The sequence below is a fragment of the Phyllostomus discolor genome, chromosome 3 (genome assembly GCF_004126475.2).
Source record: "Phyllostomus discolor isolate MPI-MPIP mPhyDis1 chromosome 3, mPhyDis1.pri.v3, whole genome shotgun sequence".
In the NCBI taxonomy this organism is placed as follows: Eukaryota; Metazoa; Chordata; class Mammalia; order Chiroptera; family Phyllostomidae; genus Phyllostomus; species Phyllostomus discolor.
In genome coordinates, this window is record NC_040905.2 from 194,444,328 (window position 1) to 194,471,525 (window position 27,198).

A 27,198-nucleotide genomic window follows, 5' to 3' on the forward strand; every position below is an offset into this window, starting at 1 on the left:
AAAGGCTGTTCCTTTGGGGACTTTAAAAGTTAAAATATGTTCACAACAGCGGCTCTCAACCAGGGGTGATTTTGCCTTTCCAGGGTCATTTGGCACTGTCTGGAGACAATTTAGTTTCTATACTTGGACAGGGGTGGTATTGGTATCTGGTGGGTCAAGGTCAGGGATGCTGCAAACATCCTACAATATACAGGACAGCCCCCCACAACAAAGGATTATCAGCCTCAAATGTCACCAGCACTGACACTGAGACACCTGGAGGAGAGAAGGAAGGCTGCTGTGGAGTACAAAGGGACCGGCCAGGCTTCAGAGGTGCATGGATTCGGTCCCCGCTGTGTGACCGGGAAAAGTGACTTCCCTTCCTCTGGTCTGCCGTTGAGAAGGTTGAACTAAATGACTGACCAAATCCAGCACCAACGTTCTACAGTTCTGAGATAAAACTTGACTTTATTTATAGGGCTCTCCGTTTGGCTGAGAACAGACCTAGCCAACAGACAGCCTGGCTTCTGCCCTGTTCCTCCCTCCTCCCACCCTCCCCGTCCTTCCATCAGCAAATAGTTACTGAACATCCGTCAGAGGGAGACAGGAAGTGCTGCAGACCGAACTGGGCCCACCCCACAACAATTCCTATGTAGAAGCCCTGACCCCCAAGGAAATGATATACAGAGAAGAGGCCTCTGGAGAGCAATTAGACTTAGATGAGGTCATGAGATGGGGACCTCATGATGGGATGAGTGGCTTTGTAAGCAGAGGAAGAGAGAAAGATCACTGTGTCCTGGAAAGTGGGGACACGGCAAGAAGCGGACCTTCCGCAAACCAGAAAGGGAGCCCTCACCAGGGAACCAAATCAGCTAGCACCTTGATCTTGGACTTTCCAGCCTCCAGAACTAAGTCACGCTGGGCAGAAACGTCAGAAAGGATTGAGTAGAAACCCCTCCAAGACAAAGGCACAGGGTTAGCAGGCAGGCCAGGGTAATAATCAGTGGTCTGAAGTGAGCCCAGGCCCCGTCTCATCGCCCAGCTCCGGTCCTCAGCACCTTATTTATGTTGATGTGCAGAGCAGGCCAGGGGCCAACGGCCTTCACAGTGTCCAGTTCCAGCTTCTTCAGATGGGTGGCTGTCTCAGTGAACAGGGCAGGTGCGCCTGGAGTCAGTTCTGCAAGAGACAAGGGGGATGAGTAAGGAAAGGTCGAAAGGACAGAGGGATGGATACAGGTGGTAAAAGATGCTTGTCCCAGCCTGGCCGCCAGCACACCTTCCGCCTGCCTCCTCCCCTGGCAGTCTGACTCTCCTACGTACACCCTAGCGGGTGTGCCTGACTCCCTTGTAGACGAGCTGGGTGGGTGGCCTCGGGTGAATCACTCTACTTCTCTGAGCCTCTAAGCCATGTTTAATTGAAAATAAAATTATTTACCTTGCAGAACTGCTGTGAATAAAAAATGAGGTCCTTCCTGTACAACTGCTTTGCTAATGGTAAAGCACTATGCAAATTGGAAAGATTAGTGTTCAGGCTAACAGGCATATGAATGTGCCCTTGAAAACTCAGGTATAATTCCCAAGTTAAATTCATTTTGATTTCCATTTCTGTACTGCTTTGGATTAGTTCGCCACCACTCCTCCTCCCACTAGCTAGTCTTTACCCATTAAGACGTTAAATATTCAACACTCATTACCTACCAAAGCTTGTGCCAAGAATCGTTTGCAATTGGGATCTGGGGAGCTGGGATGAAGAGATGAATGAGACAGACACATGTGCAGATCACTCCACATAAGAGCGATAAAAGGCTTATTCAATTGCTGTGGAGTGAGAGGGAAGGTACTCTAAAGCTAGGAATAGGGGAGGGGTGTTAAGAGACCCTTTCGCTGTCAACCTTTGGGCTGGTTCCTGAAGGATGTGTAGGGGTTTGCTGGGGTGGAGAAATGTGTTTCAGGTGGAGGGAACAGCAGGTGCAAAGAACAGAGCTGGGGCACAGCACAGTGTTTGGTGAGAGGAGTAGTTCCCTGTGGCCAGAGCATAGTGAGGAGTGGACGGAAAGCTGGAGACCTTGGCAGGGGCCAGGCTGTGAAGGTCTGTGTGGGCGTGCTCAGAAGTGTGGGCTTTCTCCTGGGACAGCAAAGAACAATGGGAGGGTGTCAAGGCATCTGGTCAGAGCTCCCTGGTGAGAGCTCTCGCCCTGGCAGCTATGATTTGGAGACTATGCTGGAGGAGGTGCCCTTTTGGGGCTGGCGCAGTTACCCAGCTACCAATAGATCAGCCACAGCCTCAGGCAAGGGCAGTGTGGCTAGTGATGAGGGGGCAGAGATCTGATTCTTTAACACCAAGGGGACGATGAGGTCCCGTTTCCGGCTCAGCCAACCCAGAATTGTTTCCTGTGGTCAGAGGGAGAAGGCACAATGGCTCTTTCTTTTCACCAGCTCACAGACTCATGAAATGTCAGCGCTGGAAGGTTCCTTGGCCATCCACCTGGACACCCTCTACCCCACTTCCCAGACGAGAAAACTGAGGATCCAAGAAGGGCACCTGACTCAATAGTGAGGATAAGAATCGCAGCCTCTTGGCTCCTGCCTCCACCTCAGTGCCTTTTCAAGCCACATATGATAAGGAATCATCAGTTCTTCCCAGCCCTGCTCCCCTCCCCTACTGTCACAGACCAACTCTTGGGTGAAATAGAAAAAAAAAAGTGAATTTTTAGAAAAATAAAATAACAGACATATGAAATCCAAGCCTACTTTGTGTTAGTTTTAACAGATAGAAAATCACTGTCATATGGCTAAGGATGTTTCTAATTGCTTCGTCCACATTCCCATAACCTCTCTCATGGGGACCTGTCATTGCACTCTGGGTCTGCCTGAGGTCACCTTGCTCTCAGAAGAGGGATGTCAGAAAGGGGATAGCGTGGGTTTTCCTGAAAGTAGGAAAGCAGAGACTCAGGCCATTTCGCTCCCCTCCTTCTGTCGTCCATTGCTCTGAGCCAGTGCCGGGTCTGCTAAGGAATGAGGAGGAGGAGAGAGGATCGCTACCTTCCAATGAAATCAGAGTCTACTAGTAAATCGTACTCCCTAAGTTGTTCCTACCTAACTGCTCAGGGCCCTTGTCTGCTCCTGCCCAGACCCAGGACCCCAGCACCGCCATTACCAGTGGTCCATGCTGCACTTGACATGTCCGTCTTAAGAATGTAAGGGTGCCTGCCACGCCCTGTAGCTTCCCTCGCCCTACCCTCCCTGGGCCCCTGAGCTCCACTCACTTGTAAGCGATTTAGTGCTGGAGTTTGGGGACCGCAAAGGCCCCTCCTTGTTCTCCAGGGTCAGCGAGAGGCCATAGCTGGGGTGATGCTGGTGTTGGTGCTGGTGGTGGTGGTGGTGGTGGTGCCTTCCCGAAGCTTTGGTCGTGAATGGCGTGCCCCCATTCTCCTCGATGCCGAAAGGCAGCCGGTCTGAGCTGCTGAGCCCTGGGGAAGGGAGCGGGTAGCTGTGGAGGGTGTCAAAGTCAGGATTTAGAAAAGCAAAAGGCCTCAACATTCCTGTGCGCACTTTAAAAGATGTTCTCAGAGCATGAAAAACCAAGAGAAATCGGTCCAACAAACAGATCCACGGGGTTATGGTAGAACAAGACAGAAAGGTAGCATTGCACTCCAAGAAAAGACAGAAAGCGGAAACTTATATACATCAGAGACCTTCGACCTTAAAACATTCTTAAATTTGAAATTAAATAGCTTCTGTTAAAAAAGATGTTCTCTAAACAGGAAGGAGGAAATGAAAAACAGCAATAAAAATAGTTTATTAACCACCCTGTGACGAGATCATCATGAACCGGAAGTCTTAGAGTCACTTTCCCTTCCATGCCATCAACTCCCCCACGCAGAAAGCCCCTGCTCCTGTCACTGCTGTCACACCTTGGAATTCCAATTGTTTCTCTCGTTTTTATTTATTTATTTTTTTACCAATATTGCCTTATCTGAAGTCCACGTCACCTCCCACTTCAATGCCTCAAGCAGATTCCTAACAGCTCTCCCTGCCTCTGCGCTCTCCCGCAGCCCCCCTTCCCCGTACCAGCGGCCAGAGCTGTTCCGATTGTGTTCTAGAGCACTCCGTTCTGGTCCCGTTCGTGCCACGCCTCGCTCCAGGTGCTTGCACACCTGTCCATTACTAGGGATTCTCAAGCATATAGACAGAGGCCCCTTTTGGAAGTCTGATAAAAGCCATGGACCTCCCCTGAGAAGAAGGTCCCAAGATGCAACATTTCATACTCAATTGCAGGCTCTCTATAGCCCCTCTGTGGACTGAGATGGAGAGCCTTGGATGGCAGGATACAGACCCAAATTCATTTGTGTCACTCATGGCCCCCCACGATCTTGTCCCATTCTCTTTTCAGCTCATCTCCTGCTGCATTCTCCTCTGCACCCTACTTCCTTCCCAGCCTGGCACCTTTTGCCTCTGTCTCTTGGAGTCCTTCCTCATTTCTCAACCCAGCTAAAGCACCCCTTCCTCCAGGAAGACTTCCTGCCTTTAAGAACCAGATGGAAGGTCTCCTGCTCACAGCCCAGGCAGAGCTAAACACACTTTCTGCTCGTTCCCATAGACCAGATTTCTACTGCCTACTCCTTCTCTCTGTCTTCAAGGAGCTCACACTTCAGTGTAGGAAACACCGTGATTCGGTTAGTTATGGGGGTGGAGGTAACTGATTCTCTGGGGGTTAGTGAAAGTGTAGGAGAGTTTGTCATAAGGAGGGGAACATTCCAGTGAGATAGTTATGTGTAGGTAACTATCAACCATTCTTTTTTTTTTTAGATTTTTATTTATTTATTTTTGGAGAGTGAAGGGAGGGAGATAGGGAGAAACATCAATGTGCGGTTGCTGGGGGTCATGGCCTGCAACCCAGGCACATACCCTGACTGGGAATAGAACCTGCGACACTTTGTTTCGCAGCCCGCACGCAATCCACTGAGCTACGCCAGCCAGGGCTACTATCAACCATTCTTGACACAGAATCCTTTTTCTTACGGGAAACCCCATTCCTATGTTTGTAGGAGGTTGATATGCCCCCTTCAGGGTGGGCCTGAGACAGAAGCCTGGCCATTCAAAGTTCTCCATCCATTCATGTAGAGTGATTTATTGTGGGACAGGATCCAATCAGGGACCAGCAGAGTTTACCCCGAGGTTTATCACAGGGAAACTGAGAGGGTTTCTCTTCCCTTTCGAGAGGGAAGCGGGGCTATACTGTGACTTTTGTGTGCCCGAAGTGACCACCTGTGCCTTCATGTCTTCTCTATAAGAACACTGAAAGTTATTCTTTATGACTGCATTTGTATAAGAATACCACATATTATATTAAACCATTTTACTAAAAGTTCGTTTTTATTTCTGAGTTTAAAAGAAATTTGAACATTTTTGTGGGCCCCTAAAAGTATCACGTGCCCAAGGTACTCTGCCTACTGTGCTAATGAATAATTTGGCTCTGGCTACAAGTTGAGCCTACTTATGACCATACTGCTTGGACACAAGGAAGTATGTGTGAGAACGAGGCCAATGCACAAAAGAAAGACAAGATGAGGGGAGGTGACAAGATGAGCAGAGGTTACAAATAGACAGAAAGAGAGAAAAACCCCTCATGGTATCATTTGAACCTCTGGTTCCAGCCACACCTGAAGCTGCATCTACCACTGAACTTTTCAATGATACAGTCCAGTAAATTTTTTTCTGTTCTTTATTTATTCATTTATTTTTGCTTGACATGGTTAGATTTCTTGCATTTATAACTTGGATGCTCTGAATCAGTGGAGGAATGTTATTTTGCTATTGTATTTTTATTTGTTTTATAGAACTTTTTCAAGTGAAAAGGTAGAAATGGCTATTGTAGGCGTACGAACTAGTATGAGCACAGGAATGGCGGTTGAATGAGCAAGGTGGCAGGGGGAGACGAAGTGGGGATGAAGTAGCAGGAGGTGAGGCTAAGAAGCCAAGCTGACACCAGTTAAGAAAGATTCATGTGCCAGGTTTTCCAGAAGGCAATAAGGCCCTGGGGAAAGGGCTTAAGCAAGGATGAGGCAGGACTGGAGTTACAGTTTATAAAGTTCATTTTGCATGCTGTGTAGAGGACAGACTGGTGAAGGGAGACTCCAATCCCTTCCTGCAGCAGGGCTGGGCCTGGGTAAGCCAGTGGAGGGAGTGAGGTGAGGAGCCTTCTGGGACCTTTCTAGAGCAGTGTGAGCAGGGCTTGCAGGCTTGGTGCTTAGGGCGTGGGGGGGGGGGGGGGGGGGGCGGGAGGGATGGAGAAGGCTTCTGCTGCAAATGGAGGATACATTCCAGAAGAAACTGTGCTGGTTGTCCCCCCACATTGTCCCATGAGCTGGGTCCCTGGTCCACCCTGGCTGCCTCCTGGAGGCTTTGCCTCCAGGGCAGTGCCACATTGTGTGCAGAAGAAGTGACTTTGGCCTCTGGGGGTGGGTGGGTCACAGTCCAGCCTCACCTCTCCAACCTGAAACATCACCAGAAGTATCCACCCTCCCCAAGAGGGCAGCAAAAAGCACACTGAGTTGTTGTTGACTGGGTTCCAGTCTCGCTTCTACTCCAACCTGGGGAGGAACCTTGGACAGTGGCTCTGGGCCCGTTGCCTTCCCTGTGACAGGAAGTGGGTCACACAAGTGCTGGCATCTTCTCTGGACTGCTCTCTGCACACTGATGTGCTTGCTGCCTGTACGCAGAGTGACTCTTACCTACCCGTGTGCGTGGCAGCTTCACAGCGGGATCCTGGAGGCAGGAACAGCTTCTTTGTCGCCCACCAAGCAGCACAGAAATTCTCCAGACACCTTCCAGAGGAGCCTGGTTGGGGCACACTGGCTCCTCGTCACAGGGACAACTCCCTATTCCTACTCAGAACTAACGCATCAGGGAGATGCCGACACACCTCTCAGCAGAGCTTCCTACCAACTGATGGGCCTCTGCAGGGTGGCAAGTGGGTTGAGCCATGTACTCTTTCAGTCGTTAAAGCCAGTGGGCCAAACCCAGGAGGCTGGAGCCTCAAGCAGCCTCGTCCGCTTTACCCCCATGTGCTACACAAATAAATCTTTTTCCATGTCTGCCAAGGAGGAGAAAAAGTTTAGAAGTACTACCACTCGTCCATACTCCTGCCCATTGGCCTGGAGCCGTGGCTCTCCAAAGGGGACTCTGTTAGCAGAATCGACGCAAGCACCGTGTTTTTACACCAGACGGCGTCAGCCAGAATCAACCTCCCGACTGAACACCAGTGCATTCACCGTGCTCTCTAAGTACTCACAGAGGAAAACAAAACAAAACAAAACAAAAGCTACCTTTTTCGAGCGGCCAGCGCTGTGCCATCTATTAATTTATTTTATCTTCAACAACCATTTGAAAAAGGGACAAGTATTATTATCTTTATTTTATAGATAACAAAACAGGAACAGAGAGACGAATCAACTTCCCTAAAGCCACACAGCTCTCAAATGGCAAAGCTGGGATTTGAACCCAAGCAACCTGACTCCAGAGCACTGTGCTCTCTCAAGTACTAAGAGACACTGTGTTTCATCTTTCTGTGGACAAAAGAAGGAGCATAATGACATTAAAGGAACACTGGTTGGCACTTAGCTTTGGCGTTACTGCCACTTAGCTATATGACCTTCGGTGACTCATTTCACTTATCTGGGCCCCAGACATGGCAAATGTGGACAAACATTTATTAAGCATTCATATGCCAGGAAGTGCAACTCAATGAAATATTTTGATCTCTGCTGTGTCCAGCCGAAAGACAGGACAAGGTGTATTTACTCGTCATGGTTTCCAGGATACCTGTCACTTCCTTCGATTTTTATTTAGTGGAGACTAAACAGAGTGGACCATTAGACCAACATATTTGCTACAAGCTCTTATTGAATTCAGTGGAAGCATACCATTTGGCAGTAAGTACAGATAGAAAATATATTTGAAAAACTGTATCTTTTTCATAATGGGTTTGAGAAGAAAATTGTGTAAACATCTTAGAAATGTGACACATTCCAAATGTTAGATCTATTAATTAGAGATGATTTCTTTCAGCAACTTAGCAGTTTTATTTTTTTTTTTAAAGAGCAACTGGAGAGAAAAGATGTCCTCCCTCATTTTTCTCTTTTCTGAAAAGGTCAAAATTACATTTTTTGGCATGGTTTAGATGTCTTTATATAGACTACTAATTGGCAGGAGAGAATTTTCCCAATTTGTATTTCTTTGAAGACATCTTCCAAGCAATCAACTTGGAAGTGTCTCATTCTGGTGTTAGCATGGGGGATGTCTAAATCCTTACAGACCGGGAACTCTTCTTCTGATTAGTTCATTAGCTACCTGCAGCCGAGGGCGGCCTCTTGTCAGCGTGAGTTCCCGGGCCTGTGTCAGCACCTGGCACAGGGCAGAAGCTGGGTAAATGTGTCTCAAATGAATATCAGAGAGCATTAAGTTTTAATTCTCCCTTGGTGATTTATCAAGGGTTCTTTTCCATCAAAGCTTCCCTTTGGTCACAAATCCCCCAGGTTTCCCTCATATCACATTCTAGTCTGTGTCAAACAGTGGAGTCAACGATTCCATACACCTTAAGGAGCGACAAGAGCCTTGAAGGTTCAGTGGTAACGGAGTCTCTGTCCTGGGTGGACCAGAGCAGGATGCGTGCCCCCTCTCGGAGTCTGGAATTTTCCTTTGGCGAAACTGCTATTGAACGGGTTCAATGATAGCCATTTGACTATTGGCAGATGGCAGGCCTTGACAATTTCCTGCCAGAACAACTCATCTCGTGCGGATAGCACTCCTGCTAATTTTTACAATGGCTGTCTGACTGTGCGCGAGGCACCACGCAGCTGTGGGGAAGTGCTCTGCCACGTTTGTGGTGAGGCTTCTGCCCCTCCCTCCAGATCAACTTCAGGGTCCGAGTCCAAAGAATAAATAGTTCATGAGTTCATTTTTGCATTGAGGCTTATGGCTAAGAGTTTATTCAATTTCTTTCCTGCCTTAAAAAAATAGAGATATAAGTATAGTTGTTTTCCTTTCCAGCATTCACTTCCAATCAATCTAACAGTGCTTTTTTTTTTTCTTCTTAGTTTCTTACAGAGCTTTTAGGGGGAGGCTCTCATTTCTGCATTCCAGTGCCCACTCTGCCTTAAATGAAGATTCCTTTTTTCCAAGTGGGTAACAGCATTAGCTTGCCCCTAGCCACTGCTTTAAATGCATCCTACACAGTGTCATATAGGAGCCCTCAAGGAAGAGAGAAGCAAAATAATCACTGCCATGAAGGCACAGCTGCTAGTGCATTAAATCACGTTGAAAGAGCCAGTCAGTCGTTTTCCATCCCTTGCACTGTGAAGGAGCTATGGCAGACGTGGGCACGAGTGGAGAGTGCTACTCTTCCGCTCCGCAGACACCACCCACACACCCAATGAATGATGTGACTGTTCATTCCAGGAAGACGTTCACGTTACATGCATACATGTCATGCTCTGTTAAGGGCAGATGTTAGACGCTCTAACTGCACGAGATGCCAGTGTGAGCAGGAGCTAGAACTGAACCTGGGTACGTGTTTTTGAGGTGATACAGATGGGGTTAATCTCTGTCGGTTTTCATGAGTGCTTAAAAATCTCCTCGAACGATCCTCTCTCTCTCTGTTCTTCCATTCTGGTAGGTTTTTCGGAAGCTTCTATTCTATCCATCCTGTAAGCCTCTGAAGCCTATTTTAGGGGCTTGTTTAATTGCCTTTAATATTGGTACAAGGTCCATTATTCAGCCGCGGATGATGCTGGTGGAGCCATTAGCACAGCAACGCCTCGGGCTTTTGAGGTTTCAGCTGCAGAAAGCGGCTGTCGAAACCATCCACCGTTCAGGAGGGGACGATTAGGTAGATTTCTGCAGGTTTCGCATAACATGAGTCCGCAGGGATGTTCCTCTAATTATTCTAACCCTCTTTTTAGTGGGTCGCCGAGACTGCAGCCATTCTGGTGTTTTCAATCCTGCAGTCTTGCCTCCAATAATGCCACTGCTGAGTCTTGGGATGTGGCTGTGATTTTAGATCCAATATATTAGAATTTTAATTGTACCTAAAAGGAAATTTGCCGTTCTTTGATCAAATGCACCAGGGACATTCACGATATCTGAGTGGGTATTTAAGATGTCTGTGTGGAAAGTTCTCGATAAACTCCCAAACAGAAAAGGAAACGTGGATGTCAGAAGTCAATTCTTTATCTTGTCTATGTTTACGCTGCCCGTAGTCTATCTCCAGGGCCTGGTAGCCTGCTGATGCTTCCTTGAACTTCTGGAAAGACGCTTTCAAGAAGTGTCTGGTAAATATCAACGTTTCCCAGCCTTCCCTTTCTTCCCGATTAAAAGGGCTAAGATGACATGATTCATTTTACTTCATCAGCCTGATCTTTATTAAAGACCATGACTCAAGAATAGGGGTTCTAGATGGTTCACAGAAAATAAGCAACCAATGGCCTTCAAACACAGGAAAAGCTGTGCAGCCCTGCATGTAGAGAGATGCAGTTCACAAGGAAAATCTGGTCTTTACCCACCAGGGGAACAAAGGTCCAGAAGAGTCAGCTACGTAAGGCTAACCGCTTGTTTGCTGCGGGATCACAGAGGCCCTGCCAGACTACTGGGGTGGGGGTGGGGGACAGCACAATCAGATAGAATGTCTTTGGAGGGAAATTGCATCAGACAATATCCCAATTAAATATGCAGACCCTTTAACCCAAGTCTCTGCTTGTAGGGAATTTATTCTACAGATAGATTTGTTCAAGCGTATAAAACAGAATGTACAAGGAGATTCGAGGCAGCCTAAATGCCCATCAATATTGATTGCTTAAATAAATACGCGTGCTTGCTTATATGTAGAATCGCTCCGGATTGACAAGAAGAAAGGCTAACGATGTTTGTCTCTGGGAAGAGCTCGGGAACTGGGGAATGAGAGGATGGGAAGAAAAAGGAACTTTCAGATACCTTTGTTTGTATTTTTACCACTGTCTGTATTGCCTACTAAAAAAAGTTAAGAAGCACAGCAGTTCCCATGATTACTTTCACTTAGTCTCCAAATAGCTAAACGGTTCCTCTGCTTTGTGTGAGATGAAATCCCAAGTTGGGGTGAGCGGGGAGCTGAGCAGACGCTGCGTTTCCATTCTCCAGACTTCTGAGTCCCAGTTGCACCAGCAGACAGACTCTCGGTGGTCTCACCGATGCCGGCCTCTCTGCCTGTTTTGTCGCGTGCAGCTGGGAAAGCATTGTGCACCTTCTGCCTGGACAGTGACTTCCCAGGATTCTCAGACAGAAATATCACCTCTCTTTCTTTCCATCCCCTCTCAAACTCCCCATGGTGTTTCTGCTCTTTGCTTGTTAGCATTTCAGGGCTGTGTTTTCATGTATTGTATTAACCCTCCTCCATCTGACCTTTCCTTCGGAAGCAGGCACCTCTGTCCATTGCTAAACTTAGACCGTATATCTCAGCCTGTCCACCTGCAGAGATACCATTTCTTGAGCTAAACTCTGAATTTCCTTGTCCTATTTCTCACTACATGGACTGGTAGGGCCTTAAATCTAAAAACAAAAAAAAACAAAAAAAAACCCCAAAACCCAAAAACAACACCCCGCAAAACAACAGAAAAACCCTAACAACCAAAAAACCAACCAACCAACCAACCCCCCAACAACCAAAAAAAACCCCCACCTCACTAAAAACTGCTACCAGTTAGCATCAAACATTGTGCAAAGCACCTCACATACACAATGTCATTTAATTCTCCTAAACAGATATTGCTAAACTCCCTTTTAGATGAGGAAAACGAACTGCAGAAGAAACTGGCTAAGGGTCACATGGCTAGGGAGCGGCAAAGTTGGGATTCAAACCATGTGAGCTTCCAAAGGGCCCACGTTGCACCAGGCCAGAGGAAAGAACCCGCCCTCCACAGTGGACCCTGGTGTCCTCTCATCAGCTCGCAAAGTCCTGTCATTTTGCTTCTGTGGACCTCCATCCGTTTCCCCACACGGCCCGAGTCTTGGCCTGGGTTGTCAGGCCGGGGTGTCCCCACGCCCTAACCCGTTCCATCGTTTGGAGTTCTCTGGCCCCTTGCTTTGGCGGGGAGAGCAGAACGATGACATAAACTTGTTAGACAGACTTGGGGGAGGGACATTATAACGAGTTAACGCCATAACAGAACCACGAGAATTCTCACATTCTTCTGCTTCACAGTGAGCCTGAGGAAGTGCAAAACCATGCAGAGAAGAAAGATCTAGCTGCTTGTTATGATGTATCCATCCACTTACTTTGATTATATTTACTTCAGAACAAACCCAGGCGGGTATTGAAGAAGCCTGAGTGGAAACTTCTCAATAAACTCCCAGTCAGAATCTTACCTTCTACACACAAAAAAATTGTAATTTAAGTGAACCTCAGCTTCTAAACAAACAAAAAATGTAATTTAAGTGAAAAAGCATGCTTTCGAGTGAAACTGATGTCCTGCGTGTCCTACATTTCAAAGTTGAAAGATGATATACATTAAACTTTTCTACCTTGTGAAAAACAGTCATTGAAATGGAAATTTTTCTCTTTTCTAACGGTGTGATGTGGTAGCAAATAGTAGAAGACGTGGTCGGGGACTAGGGCTGAAAGCCGGATGTTGTCCAGAGAGTCGCAGCATTTCGAGGGAAGAGGGGGTGGGGGGGAGAAGGTGACTGCGGGGGCGCCATCACGCATGTTTGTAGGAAAAGGATGGGAAGCGGAAGAAAGCCTCGTTTGCCTCAAAGATGAGACTCCATCTCTGGACTCCGTTAGCTCCATCCCCGGGCGGAGACTCGGACGTACCGCATCTCTCACCCTGACTCCACCACCACCACCACGTGCGGAACTGTGATGCCCACCCGTTGACTTACTAAATCGTGTCCACTTCTACAGAGCGGGCCTCCTCTTAAGGAGTTAGACCCGAGCCATGGAACAAGGGCCAAGAGAACCAGAGAGGAAACCGCGCTTTTCCAAAGTGAGGCCCCGCACCTGCCCCCCTCCCTCGCCTGGGACGACTGTCAAAATGGAGAAGGCTAGGCCTCACCCCAACCACGGAGACAGAGCCTAACAACCTCAATTTTTAACCAGCCGTCCAAGCCATTCTTTGGTTGCCTAATTTGGGGGGAAATGGGCCTATTTGCAGAATTGCCAAGGATTTCTTTTGCCCGGCCCGACAGAATGCCAATTTCATGTTTGTTTCACCTTCAGACACCCGCCAGGATTTCAAGTGTGCCCTTTCCTGAACAAAGGGTTTCTCCTATTTGTAACAGCAGTTTGCCTTTTCTCTCTTTCCCCCCTCCGCCTGGTCCCGGCATTTGTCTGTTGCCTTCTGTAAGAAAATGGCAGAAGGCAGATCATTCTAGGTCTATTCAGGGTATTTACCTGGTACTTCTGCAAGAGTCAGGGAATTAACTTAGAGGTAAGTTTGGGAAATATTGATCCAAAGGGATCAATACAGCTGTTCAGGGAGTTCTTTGATGAGCTCAGATCTTAAAAGGCCCATTAAAAGCTGGAAAGCCAAGGGCAACTGAAGCCATCTATCCTTAGCTGTGTTCAGAGCAGGACCCAGGAGGCTGGAGTCATGGACCTGGAAGGATGGGGTAAATGTTAACGGCAAGAAAAACAAAGAAGGACTCAGCAATGTCCTCATTCCGTCGTCTTCAGTGTTAGTGAGAACCGTTTTCAGTGGAAACGGTAGACCAAGGACCAAAACAGGCAAGAGGGCTTTGAAGGCCAAGGTAACTAGCCGGCAAGATTTCAAGACTTCTCGTCCCTGGGAATTACATCCACCCGACAACACTGTCCGTCCACTGTTAGATATCCCGAGGGGTCTCAGAAAAATAATGGATGATGCAAGACCAGTCAAGTACCTGAGTTTCTAAAATGCAAAAAGCGAACTCCGTTAGTTATGAAACACTGAGCTTGGTTTCACTAGCAGGTTAGTGCTCCAGGAGAAGAGGCTAGTGTGTGAGCCCTGCAGAAGGAAGCAGTGGGTCGTGTCGAATGGGCAGCTCGTTAAGAAAGCAAGGCTCCCTTTCTGTTCCTGGGGAAAGGGAGCTGTTGCTGAGCGAGTGCCCGTGTGGACAGGGTCACCAGATTGCTGGGAGAGGGTGGTGGGGCATGAAGTTCCTAGACATCTGGGTGTGGGGGGAGTAATGGGGTTACTGGCTCACTGGCAAAGGTGACTGACAAGGTTATAGACCAATGGTATAGAGGGTACATGGGCTAAACTGCTGCTGCTGGTGGTGGCTTCCCAGTAAGTAACTAGACTGCAGTGTAGTGAACTCCTTACCATCATAACAGTGTCATGAAGATGGGGGTCGACGGGGTCCCAAATGGCGGGATGGTTAGTGGTCAGAGGTCTCAGAGCACCGAGTGGGAGGCCATGGGCTTTGGAGTCTGAACTCTGACTCACCACCCACTGGCCGTGTGACCACATGCAAGGTGTCCAGTGAAACCCTAAACCTGAGCTTCCCATGGGTGAAAAGGATCCACTGACCTCACAGTGTGGTCAAAGGATTGAGCGAAGTGACATTTGTAGAGTGTGAGGCACATATGTGGCTATCAGCTCCCCTGTATGTTACCATGGACCAATGTCAGTCTCCCTGGGTTTGCAGTGCCCTGCGGCCGGAGAGTTCTCTGCCGGGTGGTAACACTACTCCACATTGCACCAGTGCCTCACGGTGCCTATGAGGACACCACAGACACACTGACTGATGCTCAGATGATGAGGCTGCAGCCAGAACTTGCATCGTCAGCCAATGTCCTACTCAAAATGCAGGGCCGCAGACTGGATACAGTTGTTCAGGTGCCTCTGGGCCAGCTCAGAGATGACGTGTTAACTGTTTGCAATCTGGTTTGACATTTCCTTTAGAATGAACGTGGAGTAATTCATTTGCTGAACGGACAGACTTTCCTTGAGCACCTGTTATTCATCAGGCACCAGGGAACAAAGGTGGATACAGCACAAAGCTCATACGTAAGCATGTACAGGCTCCAGGAGGAGATGAAGACAAGAGGTAGTTTTAATACAAAGCAGTGGGTGCACCAATGAAACAGATGGGAGCTGGGGGCCGTGGAGCGGAGCACAGAAACTAACCCAGGGCAGCTGGAGCCCCTGGAGAAGGCCGAGGCGGAGTGGAAACGGAAGGGATGAGCAGAAGCTGGGCCGAGGGGAGGGCAGTGATGGCGTTCTCGGCAGGAGGAGCAGTATTTGCAAAGGCACAGATGGGAGTGACAGCAGGGTATGGTGAATGTCAGGAACTACAAGCAGTGTGGTGCTGTAGGAGTTTCAACAGGAGGGTGAGAAATGAGAAAATATGCTAGCTGGGGCAACGAGACAGAAGCAGAGAGCAGGGGAATTCCACAGAGAAGGCCTTGGACTTCATCCCGAGGGTGATGGAGAACCCTGGCAGGTGGCAAGCAACAGGATGACACAATCAGATGGTGTTTTGGAACGATCACTCTGGTGGCTGGGAGGAGACCGAGGTTGTCAGGAGAGGCTGGGGTCAGGGAGGTCAGGAGGACCAGCTCTCAGCCAGAGAAAAGAGGCTACTTCAAGGACAGTAGCAAGGAGAGAGAGGGTGGGCTGAACGAACTACTAAGGAGGGAGCGTTAACCAGACCCGGAGACTGCCTGGGAGTGGGTGGCAAGAGGGAGAGGAGATGCCAATGATGTACAAATTCTCACCACGGATAGAAAAGAGAGAATTCAAGTGCAGTATTTTTCCCCCGTGGGTAAAAGAGGAGAAGTTTTCATTTTTGACACGCGGAGTTTAAGATGCACACGGAATGTACAAGTTGAAAGTCAGTCTGAGACGCAGAGGAATCTGAGTGAGAGTTAATGGCTTCAGAGTCAGCAGCTTTGCAAAATCGTGACAGATGAGAAGACGCAGGTAGACGGTGACAGTGAGAAAAGCAGGGGCAGGACTCCCAGAAAGAGCAACGTTTGGCAAGGTGCCAGGGGCAGAGGCTGTTCCAGAGAGCAAAGAAAAAGTCAGGGGGCTACAGGATCAGCTACTGGGGAGGCCGAGGGAATGGAGATTCTAGAAGCTGCGAGTGAGTCATCGCCTCTGTCAAAGATAGCGGACCGAGGTCCCAAAGCTGAGGAATAAACAGTGTACCTGTGCTTCAACAACGGGGAGGCCACGGATATGCAAACTGGTTCATCTTTCCTGGTTGCAGGCAACAGAACCCACTCAAGCTGCTTTGGGCACCAGACCTTTATTAGACAGCGTCAGACCGAGTACGGCAGCGATCGGCAGGAGGCCACAGACGCCGCCGGGGCGGACGGCACTCCGCCAGGGACAGCAGCTGCGAACACCCACCCTCACTGGAGGACTGTGGCAGGAGAAACCCCACTGCCACCTGTGCCCGGGTGCTAGAACCTTCGCCAGAGCTGCGCCAGGGGAAGAAATGCCTCAGCCGCTGCCTACAAGAAGAGCCCCTCTCCCCCAGAGCAGCCTCACCCTAGCACAGGCTTGCTCTGTGCCACCGAACAGACTCCCGGGCGCTCACTGTCACGTCACCTGCGCCATCCACAGATGACACTTCTGCACAGCACAAAATGAAGATGGAGTCAAAACAAGCAAGAATAATCTTTATTCCTTGGAAACACATTTGTAAAAACGTACCAATAAGATTAAAAGCTTCAGAACACATGTATTTGTACACAGCACATACAGTGGGCATCAGGACACCGGCTAAAATGGGTTGTAACTGTAAACAAATCTCTTTGGGGAGTTTATACGGGATACAGATTCCACCATGCAGGGTGGGCAGCTGACTCCCTTCTTCTGGGTAGGTTTTTGGGGTACCCAAGACAAGATCAGATTTTCGCAATAAAAGGTCTCAAGAGATGTCCATACATTTGTTTTAAAAGCTTGAAATGGGCCAAATTACAATTACATATATAAAAATGACACATGAAGTGATTTCACAAAAACACTAACCAAAAATATCTCAGGCCTACCTATTAAGAGAAACAGTGTCTGACTCGTGGCTTGAAATGGGGGGAAATAAATATTTTGGTGTGAGTTCTACCCTAAAGGACAACACATTAATTTCTGGTTCTACAGCAAGACTGTGCAACAGCCACCCTCTGCTAGTCTACGGAATGCTTTGGCACGACTTTGTAGAGCCTTGCATGCAATAATTTAAGCCATATGCATCTCAGATTGCACGTTGCTTTTTAAAAGAGTGAAGTCTAGGGTGAAAACCAACCCCCGAATTCTACAAATGTTGACAGTGTCTATCCATAATCATGTCTTCTGAAATCACGCAAGTTAGCAGCACCAATCATTAAGGCAATAAAAAATTATTCTTGTACTTGAGCAGCAAATCCTATCAAAAGGGACGCTATGCAATTTATGATTAGGAAAATCTCTAAAATTCGAAGTGGCTACACTGTCAAGATCTGAAATTCAGAGTCTCCCTGCCATTACATAACATCTAACAAGTGAACACACGTTTATTTAGCTTCCGGGTGGGGAGTAACCTTTGTTAGAGAGGGGGGACTGCGGTTTTCCTGTGAGATAGCCTAGAAATATTAAATTTTAGTGAATCACAGAATTTCAGAGTCGGAAAGGACCTTGATGATGTGTTAGTCCAAGCCAGTCTTTTCAGATGAGGAAGAGGAGGCCCACAAAGGGGAAGGGGCTCGTCAAAGATCACACTACGGCAGGGGCTGGATCCCGGCCATCCCCATCCTCGCCGTACTACTGGTGCCTTCTGCGGAGCTATCTCCCCGCATTTCTCTGGTTTTATTTGGTCCCATTCATTAAATAACAAAGGAATATCAGATACATAGGAACACAATAAACATAGACTTTTACTCCAGTTTTAAAATCAGAACATCAAGGTGATTCCTGAGCCTTTACCTACCTTCATTTTATTGAGAATGCAGTCAACAGTTAAGTTACGACTAGCTATTGTGATTGTTTCCTGGCATTTACACGGACACGGACAACACCTTCCCGCACTATTCCTTAGAGACACGTTTACAGACACATCCATGGGAGGCCGAGACACTCGTCATGGGATGGGATGGAACGGGGATGGTGAATGGAAGGGAGGTGCTCGGTCTCTCACAGCGTGGTCATGAGCTTATCTGGACACATCACACTCTGCACTCCTCCTAAGTTCTTCTGGTTCTGGTTGTGGACATAATCGAAATGGCCGTCCTCTCCACTGGCCGACGCTTTCCAAGGCGGCCTGTCATCCTGAATGGATGGCCTGTTTTGTTTGCAGAGTGAACGGTTAGTGGGGGAATGGAAGAACATTCAGAAACGTGAGTGAAACAACATGAGCGCAGAGGCAATGGGCAGGGAAAACTGTGAACAGCGTGAGTGGGAATGGCCTGCACGCTGAAATGAATGGACTGCCTACTGCAGTTGAGACATTCAGATGTGGGTCATCTGGCAACTTCCACGTGGAGAAGAGCTCTCTCTGTCTGTGGCTGTGCTATCATCCCTGCAAGGGCGGTCTGGGGAAAGCCAGGCTAAGGTGCAAAGGTGCCTTTGCTGGGGGAGTCTCAGGGCTATTATGCAAATGTGCCCTGTGAAAGTCTTATGCGGCATCTACCAAAAGTGCTGGATGGACGAACTCTCTTTTCCTGGGGCCGGTATCTCAGGCAGCACTGCTCTAACTCTGGAGAGCCTGATAAGATGCTGGGCCCTACCCCAGAGCTCAGATGCAGGTCTGCACGGGCCCCCAGGGGACTGATGCTGCCGCTGCCAGGCCCGTGGGCCCTCTGACAGGAGCCCTGTCCCAGCCCTCCACACGGGTTCTTGTTGTGAAATGCTGAGTGAGGTCGTGCCTCCGGAGGAAATTAATATGGTAAACTAGGCAGTTAGAAGTGTAAAACGGTGTCAAAACAAGGTTATTAAAAATAGCATTTCTATAAATCTCTTCTGTTTCTCAGCCTGGAAAATACACTGCCTTTGCAATGCAGAGACATGGCAACACATCTGCTCCACCAGTTTAACTTGCTTTTAAAATTTACATCAAGGGTCCGTGCTGAATCGGCACTGTTTGGCAGGATCCCCCACGCCCGTGGTCGGAACTGTTAAGAACCAGGTGCTCCCATTTGCCTCGCTCTAACCGGATTCATCTCCCTTCCTCCGTCCTCTGGGCTTTCACAAAGAGCAAGGCTCCCTCGGCAAGAAATAACTGTGCAAACAGAATTCACCAACTACGTTTCTGAAAGAGCCTCACACGTAAACACCAATGAACGCTGATCTCGAAAGGAAGGTCTGCCTTTGCAAAGCTCGCATTAAAACACCCTCGAGCCTAACTACACACACGAGGCAGGTACGAGTTTACTCGGGGAGGGTTGTGGGAGGTTAGGGCAGAGGTGAGCCCGCCATCTACTTCCGTAAATACGTTTTATTGGGACACAGCCACACTCATTCACTTCCTGTTGTCTGTGGCTGCTTTCAAGCTAGCTCCAGTGGCAGAGGTGAATAGTGGTGACAAAGACGACAAAGCCCAAAATACTGACTATCTGACCTTTAGGGAAAAATAGGTTACTGACCCCTCAGCTTAGAAAAAAAGATTCATTGTCACAAAAACCAAACCCTCACCCCAGCCCTGAAAAAAAAATCCTGCCCAAGACCCCACAACAAAAGTCCCCAAGCTCTAGTCACATTCTTAGTGAATGAATTCTCAGGACAGGAACGGGTGACTTAGAACTTTTAAGTAACATTTCTAACACAGAACCAACTCAAAAACATACAAGGCTGAATGGCTTAAAAAAAAACAAATCCCAGCTCATGCTGATGCCCTAAAAGTATATCGTTAGCAAATCCAGACTCTCTACTGGCTTCCTCTGCTTTGCAGCAGAATCGATCTCTGCCGTGACGAGGCGGCCCTAACAGCGGCTGCTGCTGCAGACCTTAAAGTCATGACTAAGTAGAACCTGCACGCTCCCAGAGACAAGAACTTGTGAACGGCCAGGCGCTTACCTTACATTCGGAGAGTGAGGGTGCCACCGGGGCTGGCTGGGGTGGATGTTGGGATGATACTGAGGCTGGAAATAAAACACCAAACGTGGTTATTCCATGACCTTCTGATTTCAATGGTCTTCATTCACTTTCCCTTGCACTGGCATGCACCTGAGGGGCTGTGAATGGGAAGGCTATAACCAAACCCTGGCCCGGGCCCAGAGTGGGGGTAGGGACGTTTGTTTCCCAGGACGATCTCCTTTCCCCCAGACAAAGGCTGGGGGCTGGGAAGCTGCCGTAGGAGAAAGGTGAATGCACCAGCTACTGAAAGGGCCCCACTCCGGAGTGCCCACGCCCAGCAATATAATCACCTCTCCCGAGGGAACGGAGGGAAAGTGCCAGGAAGACGGGGGAGAATGGTCGGCAATGTTCAGAAACAATGTCTGTCGTTGCTGAAAGTGACGACAGCCACGGGCAACAGTTACGTCTGCACGGGCACAGGCGAGGACTGGCCAGGGGCACCCAAGGGCTGTGGCAGCACACGCGCTCTTTCTCCCTTGTTTGAACAGGAAAATCATTTCCTAAAGTCTGATCCAAAGCACCGCCCCACCCCAAACCATCCGGAGCACTTATTCATCTTGAAGAAAGGGAAGGAAGAAATGTGTCCCTTTTAAGATGAGAAAGCAGATCCAGACTGGCGACTCACAAAATGACGCAGGGGACAGACGAGATGGGGCTGGCTGGGTGGCGGGTGCATTTCCACCACAGGCCTGCAGAGGGCAGCGGCCCCAGACGCAGTTGGGCGCCTCAGGGCTTCTCTGGGCTAAACTTTCTACCTGGCAAATTAGGCCCTCCTGACATTTAAAAGACACTCCAGTCTTGCCACCATCACTCTTTTAATTATTTCTTCTCCTCCTTCTCCCTTTTCTGCTGCTTTGGTTAATAAGCAGAAAGCTGCTCTCTGTTATGGAAAATTCTCAGCAATTCTGCCCACTCAGTCTTCACGGACCTCAGATGCCCTCCCGGACTATTCTGTATTCCAGAGGCCTCTCTCTTTCCAAGATGCCTGTCAGCAGGCTCAGTCTGCAGCCCCCAAGAGGACGTGCTGCAGGAGAAAAGCCCTTGGGAGCAGAATCTGAGGGCTGACCAGGGCTTTAGAATCGCCCTGATGCAGTCTTTCCAAGTTTCCCTCCCTGAGGGGACCCAGAGACCCAGGGAGCATAGATGATTTGCCCAAACTGTTGTGGCTCCAAGCGAGGCTGCACCATTTGGGGCTTCAATGGAAGAGAATAACCGAGACTGGAAATGGACCATCCTATTCCCTGTCTTCAGACAGAGCCAGATCAGATTCATGGGAGACAGGCTGGGGACCTCAACTATAACCATCTAGAAGAAGGGTTCTCCAGAACCTTCCTTGGTGTCCTTTGCTAATTTATGCACACTTGAAAGCTGTCTGGGAATATTTTTTTTTATGTTCATCCACACAGTTCTCCGTCAGGCCAGCTCTGTGCCCCTGAGGATAACTGGGAATATATGTGAGCACTTTTGTTTGTCACAATGACAGGAGGGTTACCTTTAACTACTGGACACAGAAGAGGGAAGCTAAACATCTGGTGACCCTGCAGAGAGTCCCGAACAAGGAAGAACCGTCCCTCTCCCAATGCCAACAGCATCCGCATCAGGGACACAGCAATCCACGCTCTGCAGCCTGGCTAACCTTGCTGAGCTCAGAATCAGATAAACGCTGCAATTCCACCCCACCCTCCTGAACACTATCTCAGCATCCAGATGCTTATCGGGCCACACCTCTCAGCATCCTCTTCCTGGTCAACTGACCCCCTAGCCATGAGAGAGCAACACAGAACCTGGAAGCCGGCCAGGTGCAGGGGACCAGTGGTTGCTAAAGATGCGGGGGACACCAACATGCGGGGAGATTTTGTAGATTTGATGTCCACCAACAATTGCCTTCCGGGTCACTCTGAGCAGACAGCGCTCACGCACGAGGCCAGGGGGAAGAGGGCGGGGCAGCCCTGAGCTGGGACTGCTTTGCTCCACTTAGTTTTTTTCTGTCCTTCAAACCATAATCACCCACAGACAACCCTTCCCTTCACCCACAACATTCCAGCCACTTGCACCTGACAATCCTTCAAAAACAAACAAAAACCCAATGTGAATAAGAAGATTCAAGAACCTAAAGAAGGCAAAAAGATCAGGAAACTTGGCCTGTCCCCTGGCAGGTACAAAGCACCTCTTAGGTGTCATCCCCGAAAACTTGGATGTCACACCCCAGGTTCTGCACATCGGGAACATGATTTCACATCCAGAAGGCGCTATCACCAATTCCTTCTGGAACATAATTTGGAGGCCGAGTAAAGATAATGTACACGGGATCTGCACCCCTGCCTCAGGAATGGATATCCGCAGCAACGGAAGATCAGGAATGAGACTAGTCAGAATAAGGCTCCAATGGGAACTCATTACGAATTAACTAACTTCGTTACTTGTGACATTCAAAACCGGATTGGTGATAGGGCACAGAAAGCTGGGAGTCATGTCCTTTAGACATCCACACCGCCCAGGGCAGGAAAGCTGATCCCAAGTTAGGAGGTCATCGGACGTGGATGCTGCCTTCAAGCCCAAACAAATGACAAGCTAGGATGCGAGGGATACCTCACTGACCCAGGGTCCTCCCACTCGGCTGCTTGTGAGAACCACCTTGGGAACTTCAAGGCTCTCTCATACCCAGATCCCACCCCCAGAGCTCCTGACTCAGCCAGCCCAGGGTGAGGCCCAATCACTGGTTATTGATTGGTTTGCAGCTTGCCAGATGGTGCAAGCAAGGCTCAGAACCACTGGTGCTGGTGACTTCCAATCAAGGGGAGCCGAGAGGCTCTGGGGATGAGGTAGCTTCTGAGGGAGGCTCTGTACAGATCGGAGATGAAGGACTTGCAGGCAGACGAGCGGCAAAGGAACGGTGGGAGGAAATTATGGGGCAACGATGATGTAATTCTCTGGGAGCGGAGCACGCATGGTGTGATGGGCAGCAGTGAGAAATCCGTGGAGGAAAGTACGTCCCGGCCAGGTTGTAGGAGACCGAATGACCAGCAAGAGCTGCCCACGGGGAGTGAGAGGGTGGGCAGGCAGGGGGTTGCGGGCCCTGCTGGCCACCATGGGAAAGAGCAGAACGCCAGCCACAGAAACCCATCTGTGCCTCTGCTACAGGCAACAGGCCCAGCACAATGCTTTACAAAGTGGGTTCTAGAAACCTCCACTGCACTGATGTGAATGGTGCACCACTAAAAAAAAGGAGGGGGTGGTGAAAGGCTAGTTGTTTTTTTTTTTTAACTGGGGAAGTATCCAATCATCGAATGATCTTAGGAAACATTTGCTTTAAAAAAAATGTGTCTTTGTTGCAGGATTTCTCCATACACTGGACATCCCAGTGCATGCTGTAAGATCCAAAAAGGGAAATGAAGGACACAACATTCCCCAAACAAGTGGTCAAGGCATCCTTTCCTGGAGGCACGCCTCAAGGGACTCATGTCCCCTGGGCCTGGGACCCGCTTAGACAGGAAGTGGCCTCACGTGAGTGCCCCAAAAGGCTGTTTGACCACCCAGAAACTTAAAACCCACATCCCTGCTGCTTGCCAGTTGACAAGGTAAAGAACAATAAGCAGCTCACATGACTAAGAGGAAGAATGGGTCAGGGGAAAGATGCTCCTCTTACTATTTTCTCAAAACAAAAACAAAACAAAAACAAAAACAAACAACCCAACCATATTATTACACCCTGGCTGGTGTGGCTCAGTGGATTGAGTGCCGGCCTGTGAACCAAAAGGTCGCCGGTTTGATTCCCACTCAGGGCAAATGCCTGGGTTGCGGGCCAGGTCCCTTGTAGCGGGCCGCACGAGAAGCAGCCACACATTGATGTTTCTCTCCCTTTCTTTCTCCCTCCCTTCCTCTGTGTCTAAAAATAAATAAAATCTTTTAAAAAACCCATATTATTAATTCTTTAAAATCTGACTATAAACATAATGGCTGGTCAGTGTGGAAACTTTGGCAACTTTAAGAAGCATTACATGAAAACCTTTGAAAGCAGTATCTTACCTGGTAATTATGGACTTCAGGATTTGTTTTAGAGCTAAAGGGGAGAAAAGAAAAGTGAGAATGTAACAGTTCGTACGGTGGCATTATTACTGATTTACAGGCATACCTCAGAGATATTGCGGTCCAGATCCAGAACACCACAATAAACCAAGTCTCACAATAAAGGGAGTTGTCATCTTTTGGCTGACAGAGGGTCTTGCCTTCAACTTGTAAAAAAACAAACACCCCCCTGCCCCCACAACATCTGTGAAGCACAATAAAACGAGGTATGCCCATATTTAACCATCATGAACGAATTCTAAGCCCTATCTACTCTGTTAGGAACTTCCATGGATACCTTTCTGTTGGGTTATTAGCTACTTAAATGAACATACGACTGGAGAAACCAAAAGCAGCTTTCCTTCAGAGCTCACGAATACTAACAAGTGGGTAATGCGCCAGAATCCTGGCTGGCACATCATGTTTTAGTGGCAAAAAGGAGGTGGTCCTTCCAATGAGGCGAACCCAGTCATGTTAGCTCCCATTCCAGACCTGCCCTGGCACTGCCAGGGGGCCCACGGCGCCAGGCAGCTCCACTGATGCCCTGACTTTTCTGCAGCTGGAGGGAAGGCCACCAGCCACTTCTGAGCACCTGACTCTGTGGGTCCCACTGCCAACACCAAGGAAGCCAGGAGCTGGCTACCACCCTGGAATGTTCGTTCCATATAAGGCTCTGTACTGGGAACTTCACATCTGCTGTTGTTATAATCCACACAACAGGGCTCTGTGGTCGATAAATGTCACCGCCTCATTTTATAGATAAAGGAAGGATTGCCTAACAGAGAAGTTAGGAAACCTGTGCAGAGTCCGCCGGCTAATCACTGGCAGAGCTGGGACTAGGATGAATGTCTACTTGATCCTACAGCCTACATGGCTTCCACTAAGCCAAGAAGTTTCCAGGCTCTCGTGCACAATCCGATTTTGTTGGACTCTCAGGTATAACTACTCTAGTGAAAAGCATGAACAGCAAAGGTTGGTGTAAAGCATACCGTGTTATTTAATAGGCAAGCTTGGCACCTGCCAGGAAAACCTCAGACAAACACAGCACCATCCGTGGGCTGTGTCGCTAGGGTGGCGTGCTCAAAATCGAGCTTTATTGCTTCTTCCACAATGAGAGGGAAATATCGTGGTGATGAGCCTCGCTTGGGGTCTAAACGACGCTGTGCCCCGGTTTTCAGGGAGGGCTGATGCACAGAGCCAGGCTCTGGGCCAGATGCACCTCGGGCTGCACGGCATCAGGAAGGTACGGGGTTCTGCAAGGTGCTATTTTCTGGCATCGCCTCTCCAGCCTCAGTGCCGTTTCCTCCCGGCCCCCACAGCAATCCTATCCACCCCGGATGCCGCAGGCTGCGGAGAACAATGCCACAGCTGCGGACAGTGGTTATTAGCTCATTTGTTCCTAACGGGTGTATTTACTTGGGGTTTTATATATTTTGGGGGAGATTTTTTTTTTAGTTTGTTTTGGTTCCCAATATATAATCTCCACTAGAAGCTAAATGCAAAATGTGATTTCATTAGGGAAAAGCAAACAAACGACATAATCACTTCCTTAGCAAAGGAAAGAGACGCTGGAACTCACAAACCACTGAGAATCAAAAGCAAGACTCGCTGACAGGTGGAGAAAGGAGAAAATACCGTGAGCATACTACCTGCCGCAGGGCTGCTCAAAACCGGACAAGCCGGAAGGCCTAAAGCTAACCCACGCGGGAGCCCTCCACCCTCCTCCACCCTGGGGGCCGGAGCCCGGGGGGGCAGGCGTGAGGCACAGCAGTGCCACAGGACCTTTCGGCCCGTCCTCAGGTGCTGAGAGCTGAGCCTGGACATAGCGTCTGAGGCTGGGCCACAGCAGAATGGTCCTGCAGAGAGTTTGAAACCAGAGACTCGAGGCTGGGTTCCCAGATGAGTGATATAAGGGCCAGTTATGTTTTCTAGAGCCTTGGGGGCTATTCTGGGGCAGGGGTGGGGGTGGAGGGACAGTGATCAGCAGGCACTGGCCCCTCGCTCCTCGCTCAGCTTCATCCCCAGGAGGGCCACTTTCCTCTGTTCTCTGTCAGGGTACATCTGGGGGCAGTGGCTGAAAATCAGAGGCCAAAAAAGTTTGAAAACACACACACACACACACAATCTAGCCCAACCTCCCTGTCTGCAAATGAGAAAGATGGAGGCCTCCTGATCTCTCTGCCAGGGATCTCGCCACCAACCCGGGTGTTGGCTACTGGTTCCACTGTGCGCTCTGCTGACTGACCAGCATGCTGGGCACGGCCAAAACATGCTGGCCTCAAAGGTCATCCTCCCTCCCAGGCAACCTGAGGCCTGCGCCTCTGACAGCTGAGAGGCTAACTAACTGGGCGACTGGTCACTTGCTAGGGCTTGGAGGCAGGGGTTGAAACAGCTGCGTTCTGTGATTCTCCAGCAGCTGTCCACCTAACAAGTCAAAACCCAACAAAGGGAACACTTTCAGAGGGAGAAAAAGAGGCACAGGCTAGGTAACATGGTGGTTCTCACTCGGGCCCCACACTGGAATCTCCCGGGAGCTTTCGAAACCACAGATGCTGGGTTCCTTCCTCAGGGGCGGCCCCTCAGCCTGGGCTGTGGCCTGGCTGATGGGGATGTGACAAAGCTGACCAGGTGATTCCAATGTATGGAAAAGGTCAAGAACACCTGTGCTAGGAAGGGGCCCGCAAACCACTCCGCATGGGCCAGACCTGGCCCACTGGCAGCAGTGAGTCAAGTCCAATCAGCACACAGCCAGGTTCCTTCATTTACAAGTTGTCTGCTGTGGCTTTCGTGCTCCAGCGGCAAAGCTGAGCACTTGCAGAAGGGACCGTACAGCCTGCAAAGTTGAAAATATTGACTATCTGGTACTTCACAGAAAAAGTTTGCTCCCTTTTTGGGCTCGAGTTTCAGTCGTGGGACAAGCTTTCTCCTGCAGAAATTTCAGTAAAAGTGTTTACTAAAGGTCTTCTCCATGGCACGACCGTTGTCCACCACCCAGTGCATCCTGGTACCTGCACTCACCTAGCGCCTGCTCCCGGGCCTAGCACGGCCTTCCTTCCCCATCGCCGCCCGCGATGCCATGAGTGCCGTGCGC

At 49.2% G+C, this 27,198-nt stretch overlaps 1 protein-coding gene and 1 long non-coding RNA gene across 7 annotated transcripts in view; one reads left to right on the plus strand and one right to left on the minus strand.

The window, feature by feature from the left end:
• The window catches only part of EPB41L4B (erythrocyte membrane protein band 4.1 like 4B), a 119,665-nt gene that overhangs the window by 34,847 nt on the left and 57,620 nt on the right, over positions 1–27,198 (minus strand). For 5 of the 6 annotated variants that reach the window (XM_028516223.2, XM_036022022.1, XM_036022020.1 and 2 more), the window contains exons 14-17: positions 24,069–24,102; positions 19,983–20,047; positions 3,246–3,469; positions 1,038–1,156 (exon numbers count right to left, since the gene is read on the minus strand). In XM_028516223.2, coding sequence (XP_028372024.1) covers positions 1,038–1,156; positions 3,246–3,469; positions 19,983–20,047; positions 24,069–24,102 — 442 coding nt within the window. Of the gene's footprint in view, positions 1–1,037; positions 1,157–3,245; positions 3,470–16,597; positions 18,253–19,982; positions 20,048–24,068; positions 24,103–27,198 lie in introns of those variants that run through there. The other variant, XM_028516231.2, reaches the window with a different exon arrangement.
• Positions 4,778–25,632, plus strand: LOC118499761. Its single transcript, XR_004902295.1, has 2 exons — positions 4,778–4,813; positions 25,550–25,632. It is a non-coding gene; the product is annotated as an uncharacterized LOC118499761 (long non-coding RNA).